The sequence below is a fragment of the Ptiloglossa arizonensis genome, chromosome 7 (genome assembly GCF_051014685.1).
Source record: "Ptiloglossa arizonensis isolate GNS036 chromosome 7, iyPtiAriz1_principal, whole genome shotgun sequence".
In the NCBI taxonomy this organism is placed as follows: Eukaryota; Metazoa; Arthropoda; class Insecta; order Hymenoptera; family Colletidae; genus Ptiloglossa; species Ptiloglossa arizonensis.
The window spans coordinates 21,453,227-21,480,517 of NC_135054.1; the positions used below are offsets into that span (position 1 = coordinate 21,453,227).

General features: G+C 44.1%; 1 protein-coding gene across 4 annotated transcripts; it reads right to left on the reverse strand.

Moving 5' to 3' along the window:
• Positions 1–612: 612 nt before the first annotated feature.
• LOC143149329 (uncharacterized) lies at positions 613–27,213 on the reverse strand. 4 transcript variants are annotated; one of them, XM_076316593.1, is made up of 5 exons: positions 27,121–27,213; positions 26,744–27,035; positions 10,347–11,435; positions 3,152–3,850; positions 613–2,474 (listed from the first exon to the last, which is right to left on the reverse strand). In XM_076316593.1, exons 2-5 carry the CDS (start codon positions 26,864–26,866, stop codon positions 1,671–1,673), a joined length of 2,715 nt encoding a protein of 904 aa, XP_076172708.1. In that variant the 5' UTR covers positions 26,867–27,035; positions 27,121–27,213; the 3' UTR covers positions 613–1,670. The 4 variants fall into 4 exon arrangements, with proteins under 4 accessions (XP_076172708.1, XP_076172707.1, XP_076172706.1 ...); XM_076316592.1 differs by lacking the exon at positions 27,121–27,213 and adding an exon at positions 22,127–22,602 and having other exon boundaries at positions 26,581–26,853; XM_076316591.1 differs by lacking the exon at positions 27,121–27,213 and adding an exon at positions 22,127–24,142 and having other exon boundaries at positions 24,334–26,853.
• Between the last annotated feature and the right edge of the window lie 78 nt (positions 27,214–27,291).

The window sequence follows — 27,291 nt, forward strand, 5'->3', positions numbered from 1 at the left end:
ACCTCTGAACGTTGCGTAATGTTGTTTAGGAAAACGATCCAACTGTTTTCGATCGATCAGAAACAGCGCAACGTCTTTATCGTTGATGTTGGATTAAAAGAGGATAGGATCGGATACGATCGTCGAGAAATAAAGAATACATGGCTAGAATAGCCTGTTACGCGTCTTAGATCTGATTCTGGGTTGGCACGAAGAAAAAGTATGTCGAGAAGCAAAATTGGCGTCCAGAGTAATCGTAAGTTAAGTTGCTTTAAAGGATCGACGAACATCGAGGAAGTAAAATTGGAAACAAGGCTAGTTCTATGTTCGATTGGTCGCAAGAAATATCAAACGCTATTGCCGAGAGCAAGAGACCAGACCAATCTTCGTGGATAAGTTGGTTAGAAGGATTGATGAACGCTTCATGAAATTAGGGACAAGACTAATTCTAGGTTGAGATGGGCAAGATGATGGATGAATATAGAATGTTCATGAGTAGATCCAGGGAGACGGTGGTGTTGGCGTAATTACTTAGAGTATACCATAAAAAGCCTACGTGATGTTTCTTACGTCGAAATTAATGGCGAACTATCGGTTTCGGAGTCGAAACATACCGTGATAAAATCATTTGATGCGTTCCGTTTTATTGCGTTACAAGTTCTTTTACATAAATAATACACGTTTCCACGTACGTGGAGTTTATCGTAATAAAAATGCGACTAAAATGTATCGAACAAGATATGTTACAAATAGAAAATGTCGTTTCAACGAAGATGTCTTTTATTACAGGTAAAAATACAAAATCGAGGCTTACGCGTTCTTATTATTAAACTGTCCCCTTAGAAAAAAAACTAAACTAAATTACGAGCTACATCCAAGTACGTATGTACATTGTATACGTCGCGAATCGTCGAAAAGAAGAATAAAAAAAAAAACACAAACAAAAAAAATAAAAAAAAAAATACAAACTCACCATTCGTGCTGACAATGTTCCTTTCATTCCTATGTATAAATATACGACGGCAAAACTCACAGCGACGGTTAAAGGGTAAAAGTCCGCGTTTTCCGTACGAACGGTTAGGCTCGTACGGAATTAAAACTAATGCCATGGACGATCAATTCTAAAGGAAAGGTCTGCGCCCGGGGAAGAACGAAAAAAATCAGGCCTGACGTAACAATTTGCGGACTGAATCGATACGTATTACCGTAAAACAACAATTTCCAGGAAAAGGCAACCATTCGTGCTGTTATGGTAGCTCAGATTACCAACCGACAGAGCCGCTTTCAAACGAATCTAATACTTTCTACCGTCTGATTACATTTGCAGAGACAGTGTTGTATCGACTCGCGCGGCGCTCTTTCCACGCATTATCATCGGAACCTACCTATTTTGGTACCCGGGTACGTATACGTTTAATCCTTGCGCGAATGGAACGATCTCGTTGACGCGGAAAATCGCGCGCGAAACAACTGATTCTCGATCGCGCGAAACGATCTTACGCATTACCCTGACCAACGGCCGTTACAAAACACGTTACATCACGTCACGTCAGGTACCCGATTCGTCGCGACGATTCTCGACTTCCTCGTGCGGAGAAGAGTATTATCGTACCTATCTGCCCAGCAGAGCTAATCCCGTAATCTCAATAATAGGAATACGTACTTGAAAATACGCGGTCTCGTCCGCGTTACTACGTCCCGTTTCCCTCGAGCCCGGTGCTTTTCGAAATCGGCGTTAAGATACTCAACTCTTGATCCGAATTCGGTGGCGTGAGAGCGTCCGTTGGTGTCCTCGAGATCATCCTCGTTTGAACGGTTCTGGACGACTCTATCGCGGTGCTCTCTATCTGGGGGCCGTTCACCTCGCTCGGATTGTTGACGGTGCACTTTTTGAAGTGTGTCCTCATGTTGCTGCTCTGCGAGAATCTTAACCCACAATTCGGACAGGAGTAGGGTTTCGTGCCCGTGTGATAGTTCAGATGCGTCTTCAGATGATGTTTCTTGGTGAACGCTTTCGAGCAGAGTGTGCACTGGTACGGCTTCAATCCAGAATGGAGTCTGGTGTGTAACGTCATGTTGGACCTGTCGGCGAAAGCCTTCTGACAGACCTGACATTGGTACGGTCGTTCGCCCGAATGTGTCCTCAAGTGTTGCTTCAGCAACATTTTTCTCGAGAAAGCTTTACCGCACTGTTCACATTGGTGGGGCTTGACACCGGTGTGTATTCTAACGTGCATGTTGTACGCGACCCGCTGGTTGAAGCTTTTCCCGCATTCCGCGCAACCGTACTCCTTCCGGTTACGATGGATCTTCATGTGAGAGCTAAGATAGCCACGATCGTTGAAGTACTTGCCGCATTCCGGACAGGTGGCCGCGAACTCTCTGGTTCCCTCGTGGACGCTCCGGTGGTACTTGTAATTACGCAACTGGGAGAACTGCTTGCCGCAATCGGCACACCGAAACGGCTTCTCCCCCGAGTGGGTTCTGATGTGTACCTGAAGCAGATATCGGAGGATGAGAGGGCGGGCCCGATCGAACCATTACAACCGACCGATACGCAACTTTCTTACGATTAGTTTCGTACGTGGACGATAGACAAACTTACACGATCCGTCATGAACGATTCTCGAACAAACGTATACAAATCTTCGAACTCTCCTCACACTCTCTACCGAAATGCAACTGTAGCTAACATTCGCGCAAAGTTTCCTCTACCAACCGCTCTACGATCTTCCGTGATTCGCTTTACAATTACGAAATAAATCGAATCGATCCGTTTTGAATAATTGCCAAACAAACGAATACAAGACTCAACAAACGAAATGCAACCCTCTATTCGCTCGTAACGCAAAATTTCCTCTGCAAACCACTGTACAATCTTCGATCATCTCAACGATCTCGAATTCTCCTTGCATTTCGAATCGAAATGTGCGCACCATTGTACAATCTTCCGTAATTCGCTTCACAATTACGAAATAAATCGAATCACGATCCATTTTGAATAATTCCCAAACAAACGAGTACAAGACTCAACGATCTCGAACTCTCCTCGCATTCCGAATCGAAATCCAACCCTCTACTCGCTCGTAACGCGAAATTTCCTCCGCGAACCACTGTACAATCTTCCGTAACTGGTTCCACGATTACGAAACTTTTTGTTAGTAATCTATACCTTCAGGGAGGCCCTGGTGACGAAAGTCTTCCCGCATTGATCGCACCTATGATTCTCCTGTGCCCCGGCCGGCCTCCCACGTTGAGGAACATCGTTCCCGACGATCGCGTCGTTATTATTGTTATCGCTGTTTATAATGACCCTCTCGGCGTGCTTATCGTCGTTCTGTTGCTCTTGTTCCACCCTCTCGACTTCGAGACCGGCGAAACGATCGCTTTTAACATCGGGCTCGATCGTATCGCACAGTCTGCTAACCGGATGGGAGATTTCCGGCTTCTGGGCAGGATGAGGATTAACTTGACCGAAATAGCTACCGGTTGGTCTGTTTACGTTCAATTGTACGTTCTCGTTGTTGGTGACCACCAACGGTCTGGACGTGGTGGACACAGCGTTGCTCTGCGGCTGCAGTAGCGCGGTCTCGTTGCTCGCGACGACTTCGTTGCTCATCGTTGGCATAGGTTGCGTGGTCGTGGTGAACGGTATCTGGGCCGGATAGTACTCCTGGTGTCGCGTTCCTGGAACACCGCTCGACTCCAGCAACCTGGGACCGTTGTTGTACGTCATCTCGCGACCGGTAGGAACTTCGACACCGTAATAATGATCGCTGGACACCGTGTTTTTGGAGAACTGCCGATTAGGGCTGCCGCAGGTCGCAACGGGTCGCGTTGCTTCCGGTGGACGCAGACTCTCCCCGATCTCCTGCAACAGTGCAATCAAAAGTTCTAGTCCGTTCTCCTTCATTTTCCGCTGATCACTATTATTTCACGCCACGGGACTACGAAGCGTTCGTTCCCGCTTTAATTGCGTATATGTATATACAGCACCGCGCAAAAGTCGCGGATCCTCGAACGACGAACCTTTTTAAACTCGACGACGCTGTATTCGAATTAACGACGGATTGAACATACACGCGTAACAATAAGTGTACCGATCTATTGTACTATCTTAGTCTCTTGTGTATTATGTCAGTCTCCTTGAGTTACAAAAGAAGAACTGTCGACACTAGGATGTGTTTTAAGTTATAAAGGATGGATCGTAAGCAACGTTCAGCGTCTTCGAATCTTTTCACGACGTAACGATGAATTGTTTTTCAACGGTGCAAGACTTTTGCACAGCCCTGTATGCATCGTGTAACGACACAACGAAGTATATAATCTGTCTTTCGAAGGTTTACTCGACCGTAAAATTCCTTGTTCGATTGTCTTCTCCCCTCCGTGAACCTCAATTATTGGTAGAAAAGATCGCAGGAGAATGGTGTAATTAAATCATACGTTCTCATCTAGTTCGAGGATGAACGATTGCACTCTAACGTTAATTACCGTCTCGCAATTTTCTACCGTTCCAAATTACGGTGTAAAATTATAGAGACAGTACCATGGATTGTCGGGGGAACGACAATATAATCGGTGATCGTCGATCACCGTTACACTTGCCTTTAACGATAATTTACCATTAACGTATGCGTTTTGTGCACGATTTGCAAGTGTATCCTCGTTGCTAATATTTCCACGATTATAATGTTACGAGAAGCGCGATAAACGAAGCTCTGTGTTGCAAAGGAGGATGGATACAGTGGTCGATAACCCACGACTAAACCGGTAATATTTGCAACCGCGTATAAAGTGGGTGATTGCTGGCGTTTGCAACGTTCCAAAGGATCACGTATATGGTTATCTGCGATATAAATGTTAACAATTTCTATGATTATTAGATTGTAACGTATAAAATATTCGTCTGCGGATGTTTCCCGGGACGATTCCCCGTGTGTATTCATTGGCGAGTATTACTGCTTACATTAAATTAAAGATCAACTTCTACCCTACTAATGACGTTGAAGCAACCGGTATCTTTCGACGAAAAAATTTCTATCATCGTTTACATACGAAAATGACTGGTAAAACATTTCAGGTTTTATGTAAGGTAAAACATTCAGCGGTAGCTAAATGCTTCCAGAATCGAGACTTCCACGACGCTATAAATTAGTAATCACCGTGGTTAATTCGCAAGAGGTAGGCAAAGTATCGGGAGAGTTTTTCTCGAGATGAATTAACAGCTGTATATTTAAAAACGTTAATTAGTTCGTGTTTATAAAACGTCGATAAATCGTCAAATCTTAAAGTGGACCCCATTTATTAAGCCATATCCAGTATACGGAGCTAAGGAATATATTTTACAGCAGAGTAGTCTTTCGAAAAAATTGCCGAGGCCTCGGACAGAGGAATAGTAATTAAATAAACATCGTTCGAATTAAGAAACGACCTCCAAGAAACGATACGAGTTCGTTCGAACGTCCGACGAACCGAACTTGCAATATTTTCAAAGCGACACTTTCGTATCGCGCGGAACAGGTGTGCCCTCCGTCGAGGTAATAATCGGTGATATCGTAAAAAAAAAGGGGGTTGCCCCCCTCTCACCACCACCGTCCCACCCCGCACGAAAACACACGCGGGCCACGTTGCGCAAGGTCGTAAAGCAATCTGAAAAAATCTGGAGCATATCAGTACACGTGTCGAAAGAGAAAACGCTCCTCCTTTCCAGATTGCGTGTAATCGCATGTAAAACCGAGATTCGCAGCTGGCATGCGCCAGCTGGTAGCACCTCGTCTCTCGTTGAAAGACGAGGTAAACGAAGGTAAAAACGAAGGAAGGGAACGCGAGTCGGTGAAACAGAGAGAGGGGAAATGAAGAAGAAAAAGGAAAAAGAAGAAAAAAAAAGAAAAAAGTAGGGAACGGAAAGACGAGACGACCGCCATGTAACTGATAGTTTCATTAATCAGAATGACATTGGCCAACCGAAAGACCAGGCAGCTGGTCGTGGACGTCTTATCACCTGGCACCATCGAATTACGGCAGCCTGCTAAATGAGCTTGCAAAAGTGCACACCGGGACCAGCACTGATTCTCCTTGCATATTTTACGGAAGAAAGCAAAATGAATGCCTGCCGTGTCGGACGCGGTCGGTTCACCATCGGCGTGCTTTCATTTGTGGTGAAAGGTCGATGAAGAATAAGTGGGCCCTGGTTCTCCCGGTTCTCCCGATGTTCTTGTTATCCGTAAGAATACAACAAGAGATCGCCTATATTTTATAGATAAGTGGCGTGCGCTGTTCGTTCCCTCCTATCGATGGTACCGGTGATAGCAGTTCGTCCGTTTGGAAACATAAACGAAGAATCTAACGTTAATCAGGATTTGTACGCATCGAGATCAAGCCGCGAAATCTCTCCGAATAGATTCGAGGCAGATTGGAAACTTTTTCGTCGTTCGAACGATCCACAATGATCAATCGAACGGGTAACAACGATGATATGATTGTTCGCCGATCGGATATCGGATAATATTGTTCGACGGGGATTTAATTATGTTTTTTTACTTAATCGAGAGCTCGGTTCGTTTAGGTTCCTCGGGATCGTTAACAGCGTCCGTGTCAGCGGGGAGCAGTTTCTGCTCTATTTGTATCCGCAGAAATGCAGTTCCAGACGCACCGAATCGTTCGGATAACTGTAATTCTATTTTGAGTTCGATACAGATACGATCGAGGCACTTTTTCCGATTTTTCCCGATAAACTTCGCGTCCCGAAAGATTTTTCTAACGCAATTCGAGTTGTAATTAACACCGATCGCAATATCTCTGGATACTCGAGGTATCCAGCTAATTAAGTGCCAGCCAGATAATACAGAAATTCCAGATAATGTATGTACCCACATTTAATGGTACTAATAATTTGAAATGATATTGGATTCGTTGCGATTTCAGGTCCGGTCGATTCGATACATTAAGGGTATCCCGGGTTTAATGCCTACAAAGAAACAAACGAGTGAAAATATTTACACCACCGAAGACACATAAATTCTCTCCGTAAATACTTTATACGTGAAACGAGGACGATCTCGAATGCTAGGAGACGGGTAAGCGTTACGCAATGACCCGAGCTTGTTCGAGAGATCATCAAACGTGAGCAGAGAGAGGGAGAGAGAGAAAGAGAGAGAAAGAGAGAGAGAAGAGAGAGATGAGAGTACAGAGAGTGGCACGTTGGTTGTCTCCTCTCAGTGTAAAACGGAATTTAAGAAAATAGACTACATGGTTTATTGGCTTTTCACCAATGACCAAAGTCACGGATATGGGAAATTTCATGGCTTTCTGATAAAAAAAATTTTATACGCCTCGAAACGGGTGTACCTACCGGTAGTGAGTTAAATCTTGTTTCGCAGAAATTATGGGAAATGGAAAAAGCAGCTAGACGAGTTTCACATTCTGAGCATCCACACGATTTTCGTTTAATTAGCCGTAAAGCGGCTCATCCCGCGAGTGACACGCGGTCTTTAGCGGCGGAAACATAATGCAAATATTCTCTCTCGTTAATCTCTCGCCGCGCAGGCATCGCGTCCAAGCGTCTGACATTTCCAAGCTCGTAAATGAAGAATCCTGCACCGCGAATCGTTAAGATTATAGCTCTACCCAATTATTGGGGTCGAATTGTTTCCATTCTCCGTATGCTGGAACTAACTTGGCTGCATAATATTGAATAGATGTTGCCAATTAACGCACGAACGACGCGGTATCGATCAATAAGAAAAATTCATCGAAGAGGAGAAGAAAATACCACGGTGGGACACAGTTCGGCGGTGGTTATCCGTGGAATGATTGCGATCCTTTCTACTGGAACGCTATATTTAGAATTTATATACGGATTGAAGCTATTACGACAATTACGCTTACTGCGAGCGTATTACACAAAGACATTTAGAGTTTATGCGGTGTCTGGATCGGTACCGATCTTTTTCTTACCAATTGAAAAGTAGACGCATACCGAGAAACAGACCGAGTTACGATTCGATGTGCAACATCGAACAAACGAATGTACATATACTTAAAAGTAATACCCGTGACGATGATATATTCGCCGGACGTTTAATTTACGTAACGCTCGGAACTTTCCAATTACCGATTATATTATCGAACGATAAAGTAATTCAACGGCCAGTTTTTTCGATTATTAACGACACGAATCGTCGAAAGAGGAAACGTTGTCGTTTCTAAATACGTGTAACGACCTTTGCCCCGATCTTGTTCTCCCGAGCACCGTCTCCGATATGCCTTCCATATGGTAAAGAGACTCAAAGGATGAGTATGCAGTCTCCCCTCTGCGCGATCAACAGCCACAGCAAACAAGTCACTTTCTGTATGAAAGGATACCGTTTGCTACTAGTAGGATTAGTAACCCGATCCGACGAGATCCATGTATGCGACGTGACGTAACAATACGAAGCCATGGAACAGGAATCGGTAATTGTATCCAGCTGATTATCGACCGAACGAATACATCGTGCATTGTGCAACGAAAAAAAGAAAAAGAAAAAAACGAAAAAAAAAGAAACTCGCGAGATTATAAGTTCTTTATCGCGCGAATTACGCGTTTGTCGATCGTACCTTTCGAAGATGCGAAACGGAAAAAAAAAAAAGAAAAGTATTCGACAACGCCACGTTCCGTCTTCTGTCTCGTAAAAATCGTCGCTCTAATTTTTATGAAAGCGGTGAAAGGAAATGCCTCGGTAAATACGCCTACGATCTTCTTTCCATCGCGGGGGAAAATAACAAGCAAAATTCTAATCTGGTTTCGCGTAGATCGCAATTTGCAACATAAAGAGTCACGTTGCGTTTTTATTAATCCGAGAAGCGTCGAAAAAGAAGCCGTGGGCAATTATCCGGATTCCCGAGGCGTTCGTTCACGATTTCGCGTCGAAGAGACGCCGATTTTTCGAATTCCCCGCACGCGATCACCGCGAGCGTTTTCAATTTTAATCGTGTGAAAAGTTTGAACGCTAACGATTGCGGAAGACCCGCAGCGAGATACATTGTGCCGGCGCGCGTGACTCCGTAACGATTGAAAATCCGCGCCACGGCGTAACTTATTAAACACGTTTAATCGTCTTCCCCTTTCATCCTGTCAAACTTGAACACGAATCGAGCGACGTTTCGATCGACAATCCCGCGGCCTAGATTTATTCCACAGATATGCAAATGCGTGCGCCCGTTGCAACGCGGTATTATGACTTATTTTTTACTGGATGCGTCCGGATCGTGCAATCGGATATCGAGGAGCGACCAGTTTACACGATAAATAATATATACCGAATCGAAGAGGATCGGAGAAGTATAATAAACGCCTTGAAATAGATATCCGGCTACGCGACTCGCTTAGAGCTGCACGCGATATTTCGAGAATACTTGTCGAATTTACGCGGACCGATCAATCTCCTCGACTCTTTCGAGTACAGTGAGTCGAAGGATACACCAGCTTTTCAAACCGTCGATAATGCACGGTAGATTGTTTGCCAACGCGACGGTTAACGGTCCCACCGTGTAACGACTCGATTAATTTTTCTTAATTTCGATCATTTTCTATCATTTTGCGTCATTTTGTGTCATTTCGTATCATTTTGTATCATTTTGTATCATTTTGTATCGTTTGACGCGTTTAACGACCGTGTCTCGAAGAGTTGGTTACACTATGGACAAAACTGACAAAAAATTTGATCGTACCTTGCGGCATCTACGGTATTTTAGAATTGAACATCAACGACGAACGAACACGGTAGAGATTCCCGGGCAATCCTCGTTAGATCGGAAAGTATCATCGACGTGCTCGCGTAAGCACGGTTACCTTGCAATTAAATTTTTGTGCTCGAAGGGTTCCCGGTGGGATCTTGTCCGAGTGGTTACACGCATCGATGAATAGATAAACTGACAATGTACGTACATACGCGAATCGTAAATGTTCGACATAGCTGGCACGTTGTTGGCGCGTTTTTCAGAAACGATTAGGGAATCGAGCCTTCCAACGGATCTAGATACCGAGTATCCACTACGGTGATTACAGTAACATTTTTTGCCACACTTCTACTTTACGCGAAGCTCGTGTATTGAATACATTATTCAACAGTGGCTGGTCACGTGCCGTATATAGCACGTAACACATTTTATTCGTACGATAATTCATCAAAGATAATTTAACATTTGATATGTACGACGCGATAGAAAAGACGGACTTTCGCGAGCGTTGTTCCTCAATGTTATTCCATAACGTGTACGGTACACGTCGCGTTGTGTATCTCGTTCGTGAAATGAACATTCGTTAAATGTTCGTCGTTCGAGAACGATTGAAACATTTCGGGCAAACATTACGAGAAGGCACTTACTTCGTCCACATGTGGCTGAAGGACGATCGGTTGCAGCTTGGGCAAATGATAAGGCCTGGCTGTCTGTCTCCACGGCGAGGCTATCACGCGATTGGCCACGTGCCTCTTCGGTGTTTTCCAGCCGTAGCAACTTTCCCCGCAAGTTAAATCCTCGCCGTAATCTGATTTCTCGAACGACCTCGTCCGACCCGAGGACTGCAAGGATGCCGTTCCGCTCTGTCGGGAGCCGATCCGCGTACGGATCACGGTGAACCGATCCTCCGTAGCTCGGCACTCCGGGAAAGGATTCTCCCGTGTGGTTAGATCCCGGCCGGTACTCTCGTCTTCGTTGGTCCGCGCACGACTCTGATCGGTCCTCATTCGCAACTCGAGTGGATCCAACTGTCTGTGAACGTCGTACGGGCACCTCGTGAAACAGTATTCCTGGCGCGCCTTGACCGACGATTCGCAGCCAACGTTCTCGGTGTTGCTGCCACTCGGGTCGCTAATCCTATCGATCCTCGGCACCATAGAGACGGCACGGTACCTCCTTACGTCCGTTTGATTCGTCTGGTCCTTATCCAACCGATCGACGATCCCCGGTACATTTTTTTCCTGGCTGGCATTTACGAAAGCGGGAACGGGCCAGGTTGTAGAGCAATATCTACCCGGGCCGTATCTCGGCCCGGCAAAGTTCATCGATTCAGGAAGCGGTCCGATTTCTCTCGCGGTTTCCAAGGACTCGATCGCCGGATAGGGCTCCTCCTTGCTCGCGGAATCTCCATCTTGATTTACCACCGGTCTGTACCAACCGTCGCAGCACGGATACTGGTCGCACCGTAGATACTTCGGGTTGATCTTCACGTCCTTGATGTCCTCGTGTTTGCAATCACCCTGCGCGCAGGTCATCACGACCGGTACCGGTGGTAACCTGATGTGCAGCGCCTCCGCCGCGTGGAGAAACGCGTTCAATCGGGGACGGGGGACCGTCGCGGTACCCGTGTACACGAAACCGAGAATAGCAGCAAGTTCCGGCGCCTCCACCTCCGCGAGGATCACTGTGATCGGTTCGCAATGGGCCGACGTTTTGCTGTGCGCCAGCAACACTTCCTGAAAGCAGAAAGCCGAGGAGTCGGGATTATTCGATGGTGTACGCTACGGGTAATATTTATGGCGGACGCGAATACGCGAATGCACGATTCCCCGTGGCCGACTTTTTAAGGTCGACGCCGCGAAACGGAGACTACGACGATGACGAAGACGACGCGCACGCGTCCTCGTCGCGATTTCCGGGGACGATTTAAATTCCGTGCGTACGGCCAGGATTTTTCGTTCGCAAAGGTCGGAGTACTGCTCGATGCCGGTGAGAACGCCAACGGGACGAGTGCAACAGGAATCCCCCCCTTCGATTGTTCCGCCTACTTAATCGTGACGCAACCGAATATTGGGTTGTTCGGAAAAATGTCGTTTCGTTTCCAAAATGGAGAATATATAATTTAATCAAGTGTTTGTACGGTTTACAGAAATCGTGTTTCGTTTTCACCAAAAAAAAAGAAGTAAATGACTTTCCGAACAACCCGATAGCTAGATAGAAGACAGTGGAGATTTGATACGTGGGTTTTGTAGCGTTTCGGACGAGAGACATCACCCTTCGAAATGCGGTAGAGTTCGGTCGCTACCGCGCATTGAAATCACCGATGCTGCGTTCACCTTAATAGTAATTGTAACAGCCACACTGTGTGGTGTATCATTAAGGAAAACTATGTATTATTAATTTGTATAGTGGATGTAAATACGAGTAAAACAAATACGAAGATTACAATACATTCGTCGAGTGATTATCCCGATGGGAAAAATATTAAGGGAAGTCTCGCGAGGAGGACAAACGATTATCGAAGTAATTATTGTTGATTCGTTCGTCGTTCGAGTCGGGATTTCAGAGATTTACGAGGAACATAGGGAAATGGAGCCACTTTGTAACGCTGACGTTGATTCGAACGATATGTTTTCCCTTATCGCGATAGTTACCCGATCGAAAACAGCTCACCACGGGACCGTGCACTTAAGTTATCCTTATAATCGATTTCCATTAAAGTTCCATTGGTTCTTTTCGCGAGCGTACGATTTGCAAGGTTCGTTCTTTAACGGTTCCGTCCACGCGACTAATTGTGTCTCTATACATCACGTGACCATTGGCGGGTAACTTCAGGTTTACGACTTCATCGCACGAAAACTGGCCGCGTTATCGACCCGAACTCCTCCCGTCGCACGATTCACGGAAATCGCTACGAGTTTGGAAATGGTTCACCAGGATCGCAGCCGACATCTGCATGCAACGCGAAACACGCAGCGACGTGGACATTATCTACGGTCATAAATCTTCGGGATAGAGGAACGCCGAGCACTCGTGCATTTCAAATTGACAGAGGAGAGAAACGTTCGCGACGACACGTACAAGGATACGCGCGTACTCGCGCCCCGCGAGGCTCGCGCTCGCGCGCGCGTAAATTAATTTAGGAACGGAAACCGATGAATGTCGGAGACTTGTTAATAACTCGCGGCTTCGTCGATGAACGAACGATCGAGGAAACCGTTCAAGGTGGTCAAGACTAACGGTTCACCTTCCGTAACAACGTTGGCTACGAATTAGAGATAGGTTCGAACGACGCGAATTGAACGCAATTTGTATTGTTATTCCGTCCGGAGCGACGAAAGGTCGATAGGAACTTTTCCGTAGGAACGAACAGAGGAATAACCTTTACCGTTGGTATTCCAATATAGTATTACTTTTCGCAAGTGTACCAAGATGTTGGCCGTTACTCCTTTGAACGTTCGAAAAGAATTCCATTCGATAAAAATCGCAAAGATCTCGCTGAGAGATTGGATAATTAACATTATTAAACACTCGAGAGCAAACGACTGAGAAAATCTGAATGTTTCCAGATGTTTAGCGCTTATTCTCCCTGTCAATATACGTCCAGAAGGCAAATTACTACGTATCAACGGTTCGCTTTACACGTGCCAGCAGGAAGCACGTAATTATTGTACTAATTTTCCGTCAAGGTACAACTCCACACGGGCGTACGAGATAAATAATGACGCTCATTACGGATCCCTGAGGATCTTTTTTCCGCTATTATTCACCAGCGTGCACCGACATGCGAACGCGGGCGATTAAGAGACAAGTATTACGTCGGGTCAATAGTTATTAGTTTTCTTTTATTCGTTGATTAATAACTACTTTGTAAAAATTCTGATTCCTCCGTTCCAAGTAACGGGGTTAAATAATCAAAGAAGTCGTGATCGGTCAAATAGCGAGTAAAATGTCTAATTATTCGTATTTCCCGATTGAATAATATTCGCGGCTTCTGGAAATATAAGTGTGTCGAAAGCTTTCCAATTGTAATTGAACTCGCGGTGAATTCGATCGAAGGGAATGATGGCTATAGTTTTATTAGAATTACTTCGATTTCGTTGAATCGAAGGGCTCGAAGGATTAAGCGGTACCTATATGGAGATTAATAACGGATATTTCGACTATGGCGTCGTAAGCTGGTTCCCTGATGATACCACAGAATTTACGGGTCGAATGGTACGTATTAGAGATGGAAATTAAGCCGTTCAAAGAGGCAGTAAGTAACGTTTTCTACAATTAACAGGGACCGTATAATACTTTTTATACGTTCTGTACGTAACGGTATAAATTGTAAAATGCGCCGTGAATTCATTACGGAAGTTCCATTAGAAAAGAACGTATATATTCTATTTTATGGTAATTGCAGGTTCACCATTCGGTAAAAGGGACGTTCAAGGTATTCATAAACATACGTATAAACGTCGATGTCGTACATTAACTCGACTCGTACGGCGAGTTTCTGAATTATCATCACCGTGGCTACGAGATAACGTATGAATCGACATTACCAGATTCCTCTTATACCTTTGGAAAGCGTCTGTCTCGTTTGTAGGGCCGTAATCGTGGCTCAATGTTATCTCGTATAAATTTCCTGAAAACTTTGAACCGACTTTCTATATACAGAGAAGCACCTTGCGCTTTATCTTATCTCGCCGGGAAATATTAACTTCGTACAATGCTGTCAAACGGAAAAGAAAAAGGAAACCGAACGTTCGTCGATGCAATATTTACATGTTGCGTACAGATGGTGATTCTTTCCGAAGAAAGTCGTTCCGCAGAATCGTGCCTCGAAATACAAATGGTTCCGAGATCAGAGGCCACGCGAACAAACCATATGTTCGAACAATGTTCGCCATCGAAGGAAAGATCTTTTCAAATGAAGACGTTAACGGTCCGATGGTTAATTTAATTTCCTCAAATAGGAGCGTTAAGAGCGTTTCGTTTCTTTTTTTTTTTTACTTCCTTCCTCCCAACTTTTTTTTTCTCCACTCCGTAGACCGACAGCTTCTTTCTCGGCATCGAGTACCCGTCGATTTATCACGCGGAATTAATCCTCTTCGCGGACACGTAACGGAATAATCTAGAAAGTATAACTAGGGACCATCGATGTTCACCACGGATGCTCGAACTTTCGACTGTCAAGTCGATGACGGGACGAGTCGTTAAACTCGTCTCTGCAAGGAGCTGAGTCATCGTCCAAAGGTCACCGAGATGACCTTGCGTTGCCATTAACACCTCCACCTGTAGATTATTGTTTGAAAAAACTCCGCGGGACTCCGAGGAAAGGATCGAAACGATGTTCGTTATCTGATTAGATCGTACCAGACGTGTGCCTCGGGTAAACAAACAGTACCGGGAACGCGAACAATAGCAAACACCGTGCCACGTGTACGTTTACCGTCCCGGTGCTGACATTTACCTTGAAACGGGTGGCAATCTCGTACGCCGGATCGGTTTTGAAAATCGCTACGAGAAGGAGGTACACGCGCGTACGTAAACTCGAGTCCGCGTTAACCACGATCTCGACGATCGTCCTCTCTGAAGCGTAACGTAAACTCCAACGATCCGTTCTACTCGAACCGAGCTACCTGTTTACACACTGTACGGCACGATGAAACGTCGATGATGCGTTCCTACGGACGAATATCGAAGAAACGAAACCGACCGGTGGTCGCCGACGGTGTGAATCCCTCCGTGTAAAACTCATTAGCCGAATCTCTCGGTAGATCGTGACTGAAACATTGTCGCTATTTAGATAACCCGGCGATAACATTTACGGCTCAAGATGTATCTGTATCTAATTAAACTACATATCCAACCGTGTCGCGCGTGGTCACGCGCAAAGAAAGTAATTTAACGCGTAATGAGAAACGAAACGGGTTTGCAACATTCTATCTTCGCCGTAACCGGGCGACGAATCCGGTGAGGCCGGGAACGGTAATCTAAGTGGAGCAGTGTCACGCGTAAAATCTACGGCTGCCCGGAGTCGATCGGGTTTTCTGATTAATTGCCGTATCCGATGGTGGAAGCCGGTGCCCCGAGTGTAAATCAGCGACCAGGGAACAGTGAACGCGAAAAGAGAAACAGAAAAAGAAACGAGGCTGCCCGCGATAAGTTTCGCTCCGCGGGATAAAATAAATCCTCGGTACCCGCGTTACATTAATAATAAACCGGGATAAAATCTGTTCCGTGTAAGGTCGCGGCCGTTGCTTTCGTGCCAGACGTCCTATCGATCGATGGAGACTTTCATCGATCGTGTGTGTATATATATATACATATACACAGTGTGTCTCGCGAACTCTGTCCACTCGGATATATTCGTTGCCTTACACGATGCGCGAAAATGTTTGCGAACGAAAATTGTGTTGTTCGATGAAACACGTAATACGGGAACAATGTTTCTTTTAAGGGTGGAGGGGTAGAGGAGATCCAAAGGTCGAGTTTCTTTAACGATCAATTTTTTATCCTCGATTTTTATCAAATAGTGAATTACGAGTAGAAAAGTACCAAGGTTGTCTTAAGATTGATCGTTTTTACGATATTTAGTAATTTTGCTTAAAGTAACGAACGCGATACGATTATCGTATCGTGATTGTATCGTGTATTTCTTTAAATCTTGAGACTTTCGTGAGTAACGTTTCACGACACACTGTACGTATCCGTCGACGTCAAAAAAAAAAAAACGTTAACGTTAATGCAAACGTGGCTACATTCTCCGCGACTCGAAATGGACAGTCGACGAAAGGATTAACGAAGAGGCATTTCGTAGGACTGCTACTGTGCACCGGGAAATTGGAGAAAGGGGAACGTGAGGATGATGGAGTGTTTTACAGCACACTCGATAATAACGGACACGGGATACCTCGAGAAGAAATTTCAATATTTCGAGTTCAAAGGCGTAGAAAAAGTCGAATAACGCGCGCAAAACGAACCGGTATACTTTTTCGAAAGCTCCTTTTTCACGCTTCGGCATTCACCGAACCGCTTCGGTGTTCGAACCGATCCAGAAATACTAACGCGATTACATGCACCGGAATTCGACCTCGTAACGCCTCGTCTTTTTTATAGCGCGAAAAAGCAGAAATCGATTTGAATCCGTAAGAACGATTTTCACAATTTTCATCGCTGCCGAGGGAAAAAATATCGGTGGACAAAAAAATTCCCCGCCGTCGAATCGGTCACGTCTGTGTCGGTGAATCGGCAGTGTTCCCCGTAAAAAAAAGGTAGCAGAGATACCGCGAATGATAAATATTTATCGAAGAAAAGTGAATGGCGCGGAAGACCCAAAACACGAAAGAATTAACATAACGTAATAAAAGTCGATATCGATTCGGTATTATAAACAGTCGGGACGTTTAATGCGTGTAGAGGAGACGATTAGCGAGGTATAAATTCTAAAATAATAACGACACCGTAAATTTCCAATGTTTCTCTTACGTATTTGGTATTCGGTACGAAAAATATCAACGATCGTATCGACACCGATGAATAACAATCGCCGATCGAAGGGGGAGACTGACGTCAATTTGGAAGTTAAACGGTGATTTGAACGCGCGCGTAAGAAACGATTATCCGCGCGACGAAGTATAATCGCGGTTGATTGCGCGCAACTCGGACAACTTACAAACTCGTTGAGCGTTCTCCCGTAGAGGGAAAAAGGAAGAGTGCCGCCGTACAACAAAGATTATTTCCCAAGCGAAAACCCGCGCGTCTCTACATACGTGGAAGTTTATGACAATGCGCACGAAGAACCTTACCGAGAGGCGACAGTGTGCACTATCTTGGGAATATAGTGAATCAACTGCCATAAAATAGCTGCGTGCAAGAATTTTAATGGTCCGCGAGCTGCTATCTCCGGAGATCAAACGCGGCGTTTAGCATGCATCAACTCGTATATCGCATATAGCGCGTCCTACGTGCTAGAAGCTCTTACTTTTTACGAGAGAGAGACCGAAACGGTAAATGAAATCATTAGGGTGCGCTGACCTGCGTATCGAAGCGTATTATCAAACGGATGCATACACGTCCCATGATCATTGACGTACCCGAAGCGATCAAACTTCTTCTACGCATTGTGCCTTGACGATATAATCTTTGAAGTGACCCGATCGGTCGTTCAAAGGGACTCCACCGTGACACGTGTCCACGTACGAATTGTGGGAAACTTGGAACACTTCGCAAGTGAACGCGTACCCCCTAAATTCCAAAGCTTAACTCGCGACGACGCTAATTCTCGGATTGTCAAGCGACTAATCAACATAGCAACGTGCACCGCGGATACCTCTCGCATACCGAGCCACGGGGTTCTCCCCTATTATTTATTATGAAACGCTTTCTTGTGCTGCGCAGGTGCATTGGCTTCGATCTGTTCATCGAGTCTTTCGAATTTGTAATACGTCGCTCTTTGGATAGAACGAGGGGTGAAGTAGAGAATGAAGGTAACTCGAAAAATGCAACGAGAAACGTTCCAGACGAACGTACAAAACGGAAAGTATCCAAAGAGAACGAGTAAAAAAAATTGAAGATATAATTTCAGATTAAAATTTTAGTTATGAATTATCAAGTGCTGTTCAACGTACCACTCGAGAAATATGGTGTCCTGAGAGTGGAAGCGTACACGGTAGAACACTTGGTCTCGCCCACAGGAAAAAGAAACAGGATGTTTGATCGGTGGTCGGCAAATATTTCGATCAAGAAGACATAAATTTGTTGGAGGAGTCGTCGAGTTCGCGCGGCCTTGACCGACTAATTATCAACACTCGACGACTCTCACTGTGGACTACCACCACACCGGCATCTTTTTTTGCGTTTGCCATCGACAGTGTCGTGCTTCCACCGTTCTTGTTGTTCCGTTTGCTTCGTGCCATCGGTAGCAAGGAAACCATTGCAATCGCGCGACAACGAAGCTGGCCGACCAGACGTATTTGCAATTACAATTTTCTCGAGGAAACCAGAACCAGATCGTATACAAAGTGTTCACAATTTCGATTTCAAAAAAAAAAAAAAATCGTTCACCGCTCATCTATTAATTTTACCACCTGGTTCCATCCGACGTGTAATCACCGTCTCCGTTGAGATTAGATCGGGAAACGTGACATTGAAAAACATACGCGGAGACACACGGTAGAGCCTGGACCGTGTAAATCGAAGTGTTCAATTATCTAAGGATTGTCGACGACGTAACGGTGAGCGTAACAGGGCATGCAATATGGCAATCGGGCTCGACGACAAAGATGGTAAGGGGGAAAACAAGCCGTAAATAGTACTCATTATCGACTGGTTAAACGTGAATTCCGAATTCAGGATCCCGGCAGCGACATTTGTTTCGGAATGCTCGTATCCGTGACAAGAGGAGGGGGAGGGGGGAGGGAAGGGAAAAAAAGTGGTGCGTGCGCGCGGAAACCTTTCGCAGAGAGATTTGCACGGTGTAATTTTTACGCGACGTTCGACGGCCATCGGGAACGATCAAATTGAAAACGATCGTCGGGAAATTGCACCCGTCGAGTGACCACGGACAGAGTAGAAGGGGAGGTGAAATAGTCACGATGATGTGGATTCGAGGACTTATGCAACGAGCATTAGATAGATTAGAGTGTAGGTACTAATTCGATGGAATCCGAACGGAATAGTAGAAACATCCTCGAGGCTCGCGAGTAAACGACTCGTAAACTCGCGAGGCTGATAATTCAACGATTCGGAAATATTTATCGGCTCTGGACGCTACGCTATCCTATATTTCCACGATCGTTTGTTCTCTTTTTCATCGGTGAACCGGCGTCGGTTCGCGTATAAATAAATACTTCCCTCGGTAAATGGAATTACGAATGTATCGCGGCAATTATCGACGCTAACAATCGTGTAAAAAAATTTATGATTTACTCGCGCCGTTTCTAAATAGCAACGAGTGGCTCGGATCTTCCAGTGGCCGGTACGATTGTTCGAAATGGTCTTTTAGCGACTTTCTAACGAACGTTGAAACGTGCTTAATATCGTGATCGATGAGCGAAACGGATTCACCGGTATTCGTAATTGTCGGTAATAACGTACAGGGAGGTCGGTTTATTAATTACTTTTCGCTGGTAGGCACGGGAGCGCGTCGCGTTCCGTACGAGCCGCGGCACGCAAAGCATTCCGTGCGCGATGATACGCTCGCGATGTCGTTCCTGATGCTCCGTCCTGGATGGACCATCGCGAGTGACTGTTATCTCACGTTCGACGATACGCGCGTTATTAAATGCCCCGTGTTTTCATCGTCCCCGAACGATCGAACGCGACACGAAACGAAACTTTGTCTCGTACGACCCATGCCTCGAATTCGTCTCGAAGCGCGTTTCTCGTTTAGCCGGTCGAAACGTTTACGGGCGGATACAGTCGTCACGCGCATGTGCACCACACCGGATGTTTATAACGGATATATCCGCGTCACGTAATTTAACCAGGTGATTTACCTACGTTACGAGACGCTGATGGCCGATGGCAGGTGTAAACTATCTACCAGGTAGATATTATCGTTCTAATTATCATACGTAAAGATAGCCGACAGTACAAAATACAGTGCTCGAGAAGATAAATGGGATCAAGGTTTGAAAATACGAAAACAAATCGCGGGAAGCTCTACTTATGAAGATCGCGAGAGAGACGTTTCACTGTATGGAAGCACGCCTGGCCAAAACTGGTGGCCCGACTTCACCGAACAAGGGAACGCTTCTAAAAACAACTCGATCGAATTCACTTTCGATATTTACATCCACTTACAGCGTTGCTTATTGCTATTGGATCAATAAACTCGGTGATTAATGACTGACACAACCCCGTTGGCTATCTTTGTACAGAAGTTTGCTCACTTTATGGTCGGCTTGCTCCATTAAGTACATTGTAAATACTTGTGCAAGCTGACGAGCATACGTATTTGGAGTTTAACTTTTTGCTACTTTTACGCACAGACAACCGGAAGTTACGTTTTCTCAGGTCGTATCAACGTTGATATTATGTACGCGACTTTTTTTTTTCTTCGTCCCTCTCTCTCTCTCCTCTTTTCTCTCTTTCTCTTTTTCTCTGTTTCCCGACCGAGATGAGTTAAATTCATACACGCGCGTATATGGTTAATGATCCCTGTTACGAGTTGAACATTCGTTTCCTGATTTCTGACTCACGTGACTCGGTAGTATGTACAAGATTACGCGTTATTTAAAAGACCAAACAATCACGTTTCGACCGTGCAACGGTTAGTTACCGCGATATCCCATCTCGACGCAAGGAGCGATTTAATTAAAACTTTTCGAAGATCCACGTTGATTTCGACTTCCTTCTCGGGGTAATGAAGCAATTACAGCGAATCAGATTATTTTTCAACGACCACGCCATTATTCCCTGAGCTGACATTTACGGGTGCTTAGCTCTCTATGGTCATCGTTTCATTAAGTTTATACACCGCTCATAACAAATATGTGGTTAATGGATTCATCCACTCGTATAAGGAAACTAATGCTCGTACCGTACAAATTGGGCAATCGGTAAAAATTCTACAGCACTTTCATTCCTGATAATCGATTCGTTCCGTTGATACGAGATCGATGTTTGTGCAAGATCTTGGAGACTTTTAAAACCTAGCTTCTTACACTTGGTAATTCGGTAAGAGTGAGTGGAAACGTATGGTAACCACTTAAAAACGCAACCTTTCGCCGGACTTTGTAATAAAGTAAATTAAAATCTTTCTTCTGGTACTTAATACGCCACGCTTCCAGGTATAAAGTCTTTCCATTTGGAAGAGAGCTCGAACGTTTCACCAACACCGCGAGTAATTTTGCAACAGGTATCTGGATTGAACTCGACAGGGGTCGAAGAACCCATTGATAACAAAGTAGTTCGAATATCGTCTACATAGATCGTTCGTTCTTCGTGTTTCGCATTGGCCAACCAATTCGATATCAGTCTTCATTTTTCACTTCTGACAAAGCCAAACTAGTCAATAGAGTACCGATGCGTCCTTAAACTACTATTCAGAGCTGGAAAGAAAACGAATCGATCGCAGTGGCTTAATTTCACCTCTACCGATACACAACTTTAACTGTTGCGTACTATACATCGATCGAAGCGTGCACATTTATCGGTACAGTACTTCTTGCCCCTGTACCGTCTCGTTAATCTTCTTTTCAGCTCTGAATAGTAGACGACGCTATCCACGTTAATGGTGAAACGAAGGCTCTTCCGATAGGATACATTCTACACCTGAAAATTTCCCAAAAGTGTTATCTGTTACCAAAATTCAATCGACTATTCCCAATATCCTTCGTTCTCAATATCCTGCTATTATTGGGACACGTTCTACGTGTATTTAAATATGAAGAGTCGACCGTAGACGACTCAAACGTAATAGTGTACCGACCTGGAGATAAGGACTGGCGGCTGATAGGACCAAACGATGCGCCAGGAATTTCTGACCGCCGGGACAGCAGAGTGCAACGTCGGCGAATCTTTGGGACAGCATTGCCTCCTTCAGGAACTCACCAACGTCCGGTGCCCTCCCAGAAACCCGTATCACTTCTCCCATCATGCTCCAACTTGGATACGATAACGCACTATTCACGATCGTCCGCGGTCATCAAGGAATCGTACCGCGGATTCCAACTTCTCCGCATGATACTCAGTTACCAGAACGAGGGTACGCTTCGTTCAAACTGGTCCCACGACCGAGACTCGGTTACTCTTTCGATCACGTTGCACTTATGCACACCGATTTCCATTACGCGTTCACGCGGCGAAACGATCCGTGTCAGTCTATCAAAGTCTCTCCGTGCGTTGTTATAAATAGAAGTTAATTATCCGAGAAACAATTCCAACATCGTTTACCCGGCATAGCCTCTACCACAGGTAAAGAAACAGATAAGAATTATCGCGGCGATTCGAAAATTTCCAAACAAATGTAACCTCGATATCCAGCAGCTTTCGAGAGGACAACTGCACGGTGGTTCAACCACCTTGCGAACTTCCCTTTCATTCTACACATTCTACACAAGAAGAACATTTTTTGCGCAAACGAGACTTTCTAGACGGCTAACAGTTTCACCCTTTTTTTCTTCAACCTGCATTTTCAGCTTGGAATCGAAACATGCCGGTCAAAAGTTTCGTTTTGCAGTACCTCGTTCATGGTCCATACACCTAACGCTCTAATCGTTTGCAAAACATCCACCACTCTCCATTTCTAAAGACGTTATAGGATTATCTTCCGCAGTACGTGACTTTTGTACAGCTTGTTAGAAGTATCACTTCTCCGTGTCGTTTATTAATTTTGTATTTCTCCAACCAGTACAAGCGAACTCTGGTAAAGTCCGTATGACAGATATGGTCTCATTTATCATTTTCTTATGGGCCATCATTAAGTAATAGTGAAACAAATTGTCCACTTGATTCCTGAATGTTAGATACAACGATGATCAATATTAATAACACCAGAAACTGACCGAGCGCTTTTATTACGGTTTACTGGGCCAGCGGTTTTGCTCGAAACGAGCGCGGTCCGCGGCTGATGCCATTGTACTGTGAAATTGTTTTGTGGCCAAGTAATTGATACTCCATAACAGCGGTTCTCAATCTTTTATGATCCCTGGAGTCTCACCTATCCCTACAAATTTACGCGGTGCCCAAAAGAAGCTTTTGTATCAGAATTTAAAATCCGAAGAAACATTGTAAACGTACATTTATGAATTCGTTCAACTTCGTTTATAGGAAACTTGATAAACGACAAACCCATCGCGTGTTAAGTGTACAATTTTTTAAACCAACGATACTATTTTATATCTCTACAAACGACAAGACGAATTCTCGCGTCTACTTCTACGTTCAATCCGTTGCAATATTTTGTTCAATGTATCCGTTATTTAAACGTGTTCGAAGACAAAGGACCATCTGGAAAAAGTTACTTTAATTTCGAACAAAATTTCCTTAAGAATTGTTTCGAAAAATCGATACTTTTTAACAGCTGGAAAAAAGTAAAAAAAAACCCGAGGAACATTGAGAATATCTGTCCTCTTTCCTGAACCGATCTTCGAACAATTACCTAACCCAACTCCGGGGTACCGTGAAGCGCACTTTGAGAAACGCTGCTCTATAACACCCCAACCGAAACAAGCAGCACGTAGAACGTTCTGTCATACGCGTGATTGAACAAAGTTATTCCAGTCGCGATTCTAATAGCCTCCAAACCACCGCCTGGTGTACTTTTCAATTACAAACGGGCAGATTATAATCGTACGGCATGTGACATTGAAGTTGAACGATCCACGAAACTCCTTGGATCTTTCGCGCCAATTTCAACAGCTGCGCTTGATCGACTTTAACATCTCAGCGATATTTGCGTAAGTTCTACGTTTCAGCACGGTGGACTCGTTAATCTTTCGTGTCTCTGAAAAAGCGATTTGTTAATTTTACCAGTGTCTCCTCCATCGATTCTTTCATAATATTTAATATTCATACGGAATCGTAGCGCAAGAAAGATTCATTGTTCGCGAAACGTGTCGTTATTCATACGGTCGTTCGCAGCTCGCGAGTAATTGCTTGGAAATCGAGATCGAAATGGTTTTCGTCGAGATTTACCAACGATTCGAGGTCCCTACATTTGTCTGCTTGTCGTTCCTGAGTGATTTAGACGAATGCTCCGGTAGCCTTGATGTTCCGTTTAATTATTATCACGATAACAGCGTTGGCCTCCATCGGTACCTTTGGAAAGCGGAACTAATGCATTTATGTTTGTATAATCGTTGGAATTGAAACAATGTTGCAATACGTACGTTAAAGAGTGGAAAACAACTTCCTCGCGTATACGTACGATTTTATACTATTATTTTGCGATGCTATTATTGATTGAAAGAATCCCGTTCAATCGTATGCAAATATGCTACAAAAACAACACGAGCATAATTCGAAAGACACCGATGTCATCGATTAAGAGAATCCTTTCTAAGTAATGGGTATAAGTAATCGTCTCTAACTGTTATTTAATTCTATTAGTTGGATTCTTCTCCGGGCAGTGGTGAACCACGCTACAACGTCTACTTAAAAATCGAAGATACTGATAACCAATGAGCCATAGTGATGTTAATCGTCTTCGGTAATATTATTCGGCAATTTGAAAAAATTATTGGTTGGTAGCTCTTCCACCAGAATAACGGATCGTGTTTCATCCGTTAGACACGGCAGAATGCTTTTCTGAGTCACGATTTTCAATAAATGCGGCAGTAATCGTTTAAATTTTTTCCGATACCCAGATAACATAGGGTGAATGTTCAGCTCTCCGTGCTAGCTCTCCGTAAACGTAATCCGATTCGATAAAACGCGAATCCGTTCTATCGCGACACGTGTAGACTTGTTCCGTGATAAATAGTGTATTCTTCTCGATTCTCGCGATAGAATCTTAATTATTACTAATTCGTTTGCAACAGCGACAGCGGTGCTACGTGTTTCGACTGGTTTAGACACGTTTGAAGCTTTTCCTTAGCGTACCACCTTTCAGTTACTGAAGAAGAATTGACAAAATTAGCTACGATTGTTTTAACCAATAATTTTTACACAGGCACCGTCGTAGGAATGCCAAACATACGTGCACGTAACGTGACTGTAACAAATAACGAATAAAAAATGAAAGAAATATAAATCTAATTTAGAACGCGTAACTATCGAAGTGATAAAAACTACATACTAGTGAAATGCACTTCATCGATTCACATGGCGCAATATAGATTTATAAAAATTACCGATTAAAACTCCGTTGCAAAATTGTTCTCGTATTCCAGCACGATTTCCACATCCATCCAAACTTTTCGTAGTCTTCCCGTAACTGATCGCGAGTCAACGCACGTGTTTTATTGCTACAATTAACCATCTCGATTATCTCGATAGCCTGTTTAATTTAATATCAGTTATGTTGAAACTATGTAGTACGATTATTAATAAAAAGTCTCGAATTATCAGTTGATACCTCGACGTCCTTCAATGTACATTCGCGATACGCGTGTTTATTAAGAAACTTCATTAAACTTGTAAATTTCTTGGAGTTTTTTCTCGAAGCTATTTCTTGCACTGCTTTTCCCATATTCTCACAGAAATGATTATTCATCGTTGTTCAAATTTTGCTGACATTGCATAAATTTCGGAAAATTGTGCAACATTTCGTTGCACATTGCAGCTAATCATCGATGTTTTCCAGTTTACCGTTGTACACACTTCACCGTGTTTGTACGAGGAGACACTTTATGTTGTATTTTATAGGATATTTTACGAGCCACTTTGCTAAACAGTTTAATAGTTTTACACTAACGATAGAATTTGACGGAAATTTCCTATCACTTTCGACATTCACAGATACCTTCTTCGTAAACTTAATGTGCATATCTGCGAGGTGAACGAATCACATATTACGTATCGACAGGTTCACGATTATCGAATATTTATCGCGATTCTCGATCGCACGATGCATCACTTTTCCTCATAACGTTCACTTTCTAACCTCTGAATGAGAACGTCATATTTATGGCTCGTATAACCTCTTTTTGTTAATCGCGACTCGAATGTCAATCAAATCGCAATGCGTTTGTCATTGCGCTTTCTATCATTCTCAATATCTCTTTACGATTCTTGTATAAAAACTAATGCGATTTAACTATTTAGAATTTCGATAAAATATTTAACGATGTCCGTTGGTAATTTTGCTGCTGGATAAAGGGTTTACTTCGGAAACTTTAAAAGAAATAATGTAAACAGTGCTCGCAAGAGGGAAACTACATCGAAAGAGAAAAAGAGAGAGAAAGAGAGAGAGAGCAATCCATCGATAACGGGTGAACTAACCGTGAAAACGCGTGTACTTCGGCCGTTTGAATACTGTCCGTGTTAGAACAAAAATCCGGCATTGTAAGCTACGTGTGTTGTGTATATGTAGATGTATGTACGCAGTAGAACGAGAACTCAACTGAGAACTCGCGGGATTCTGTGAATTACACCGTGTGCTTACGAGATACCCGACGCTGAACAACTCAGCAGGGCGACTGCCACCTGAAATCGTCAGGTGAGCAGAGACCACCTCTGCTCCTTGCAGTCTCTCAACGGAGAGAGAACTCGAAGGAACTCCTCCCATATCGGTGCTCTACTCCCTCCTCGAAGTTACGTTTCCCATCGTGGCACACGATTCACCGGTCACCACGCGGACACTTCAAACCGATGATTAGAAGAAATGGCGCTGCTATTATTATTCAAACGCTTTCATCATTCTACCCTGTGAACGCTATACATTTCTTGTACCCGCACTGAAAATCGAATAACACGAGGTATTTTTGATAATCAATGTTAAAAACATTTTATACTAATTTTCAAATATTAAAGTTTACAAACCTGACGCTTGTTTGTGCACAGTTTAACGAAATTTAATCAGCATAACGGGTACAGATGTCGCTATTTCCTACCATTGGTAACGATGTTTGGGGTAGAAAAGTTGCGCTATAAATTTTACGACGTTAACCTCACCTTCAAGCGCCAGTGAATGTAATCTCTTGCTGCGAAAAA

Bases quoted from the DNA above. Each gene is read 5' to 3' on its own strand.
- LOC143149329 (XM_076316592.1), bottom strand. From the start codon at position 22,294: ATGATGGGAGAAGTGATACGGGTTTCTGGGAGGGCACCGGACGTTGGT. The intron at 11,436-22,126 runs GTCGGTACACTA...TTCTGCTTTCAG, and splicing joins CCGCCAGTCCTTATCTCCAG to GAAGTGTTGCTGGCGCACAG. The intron at 3,851-10,346 runs GTAAGTGCCTTC...GCACTGTTGCAG, and splicing joins TTCAGCCACATGTGGACGAA to GAGATCGGGGAGAGTCTGCG.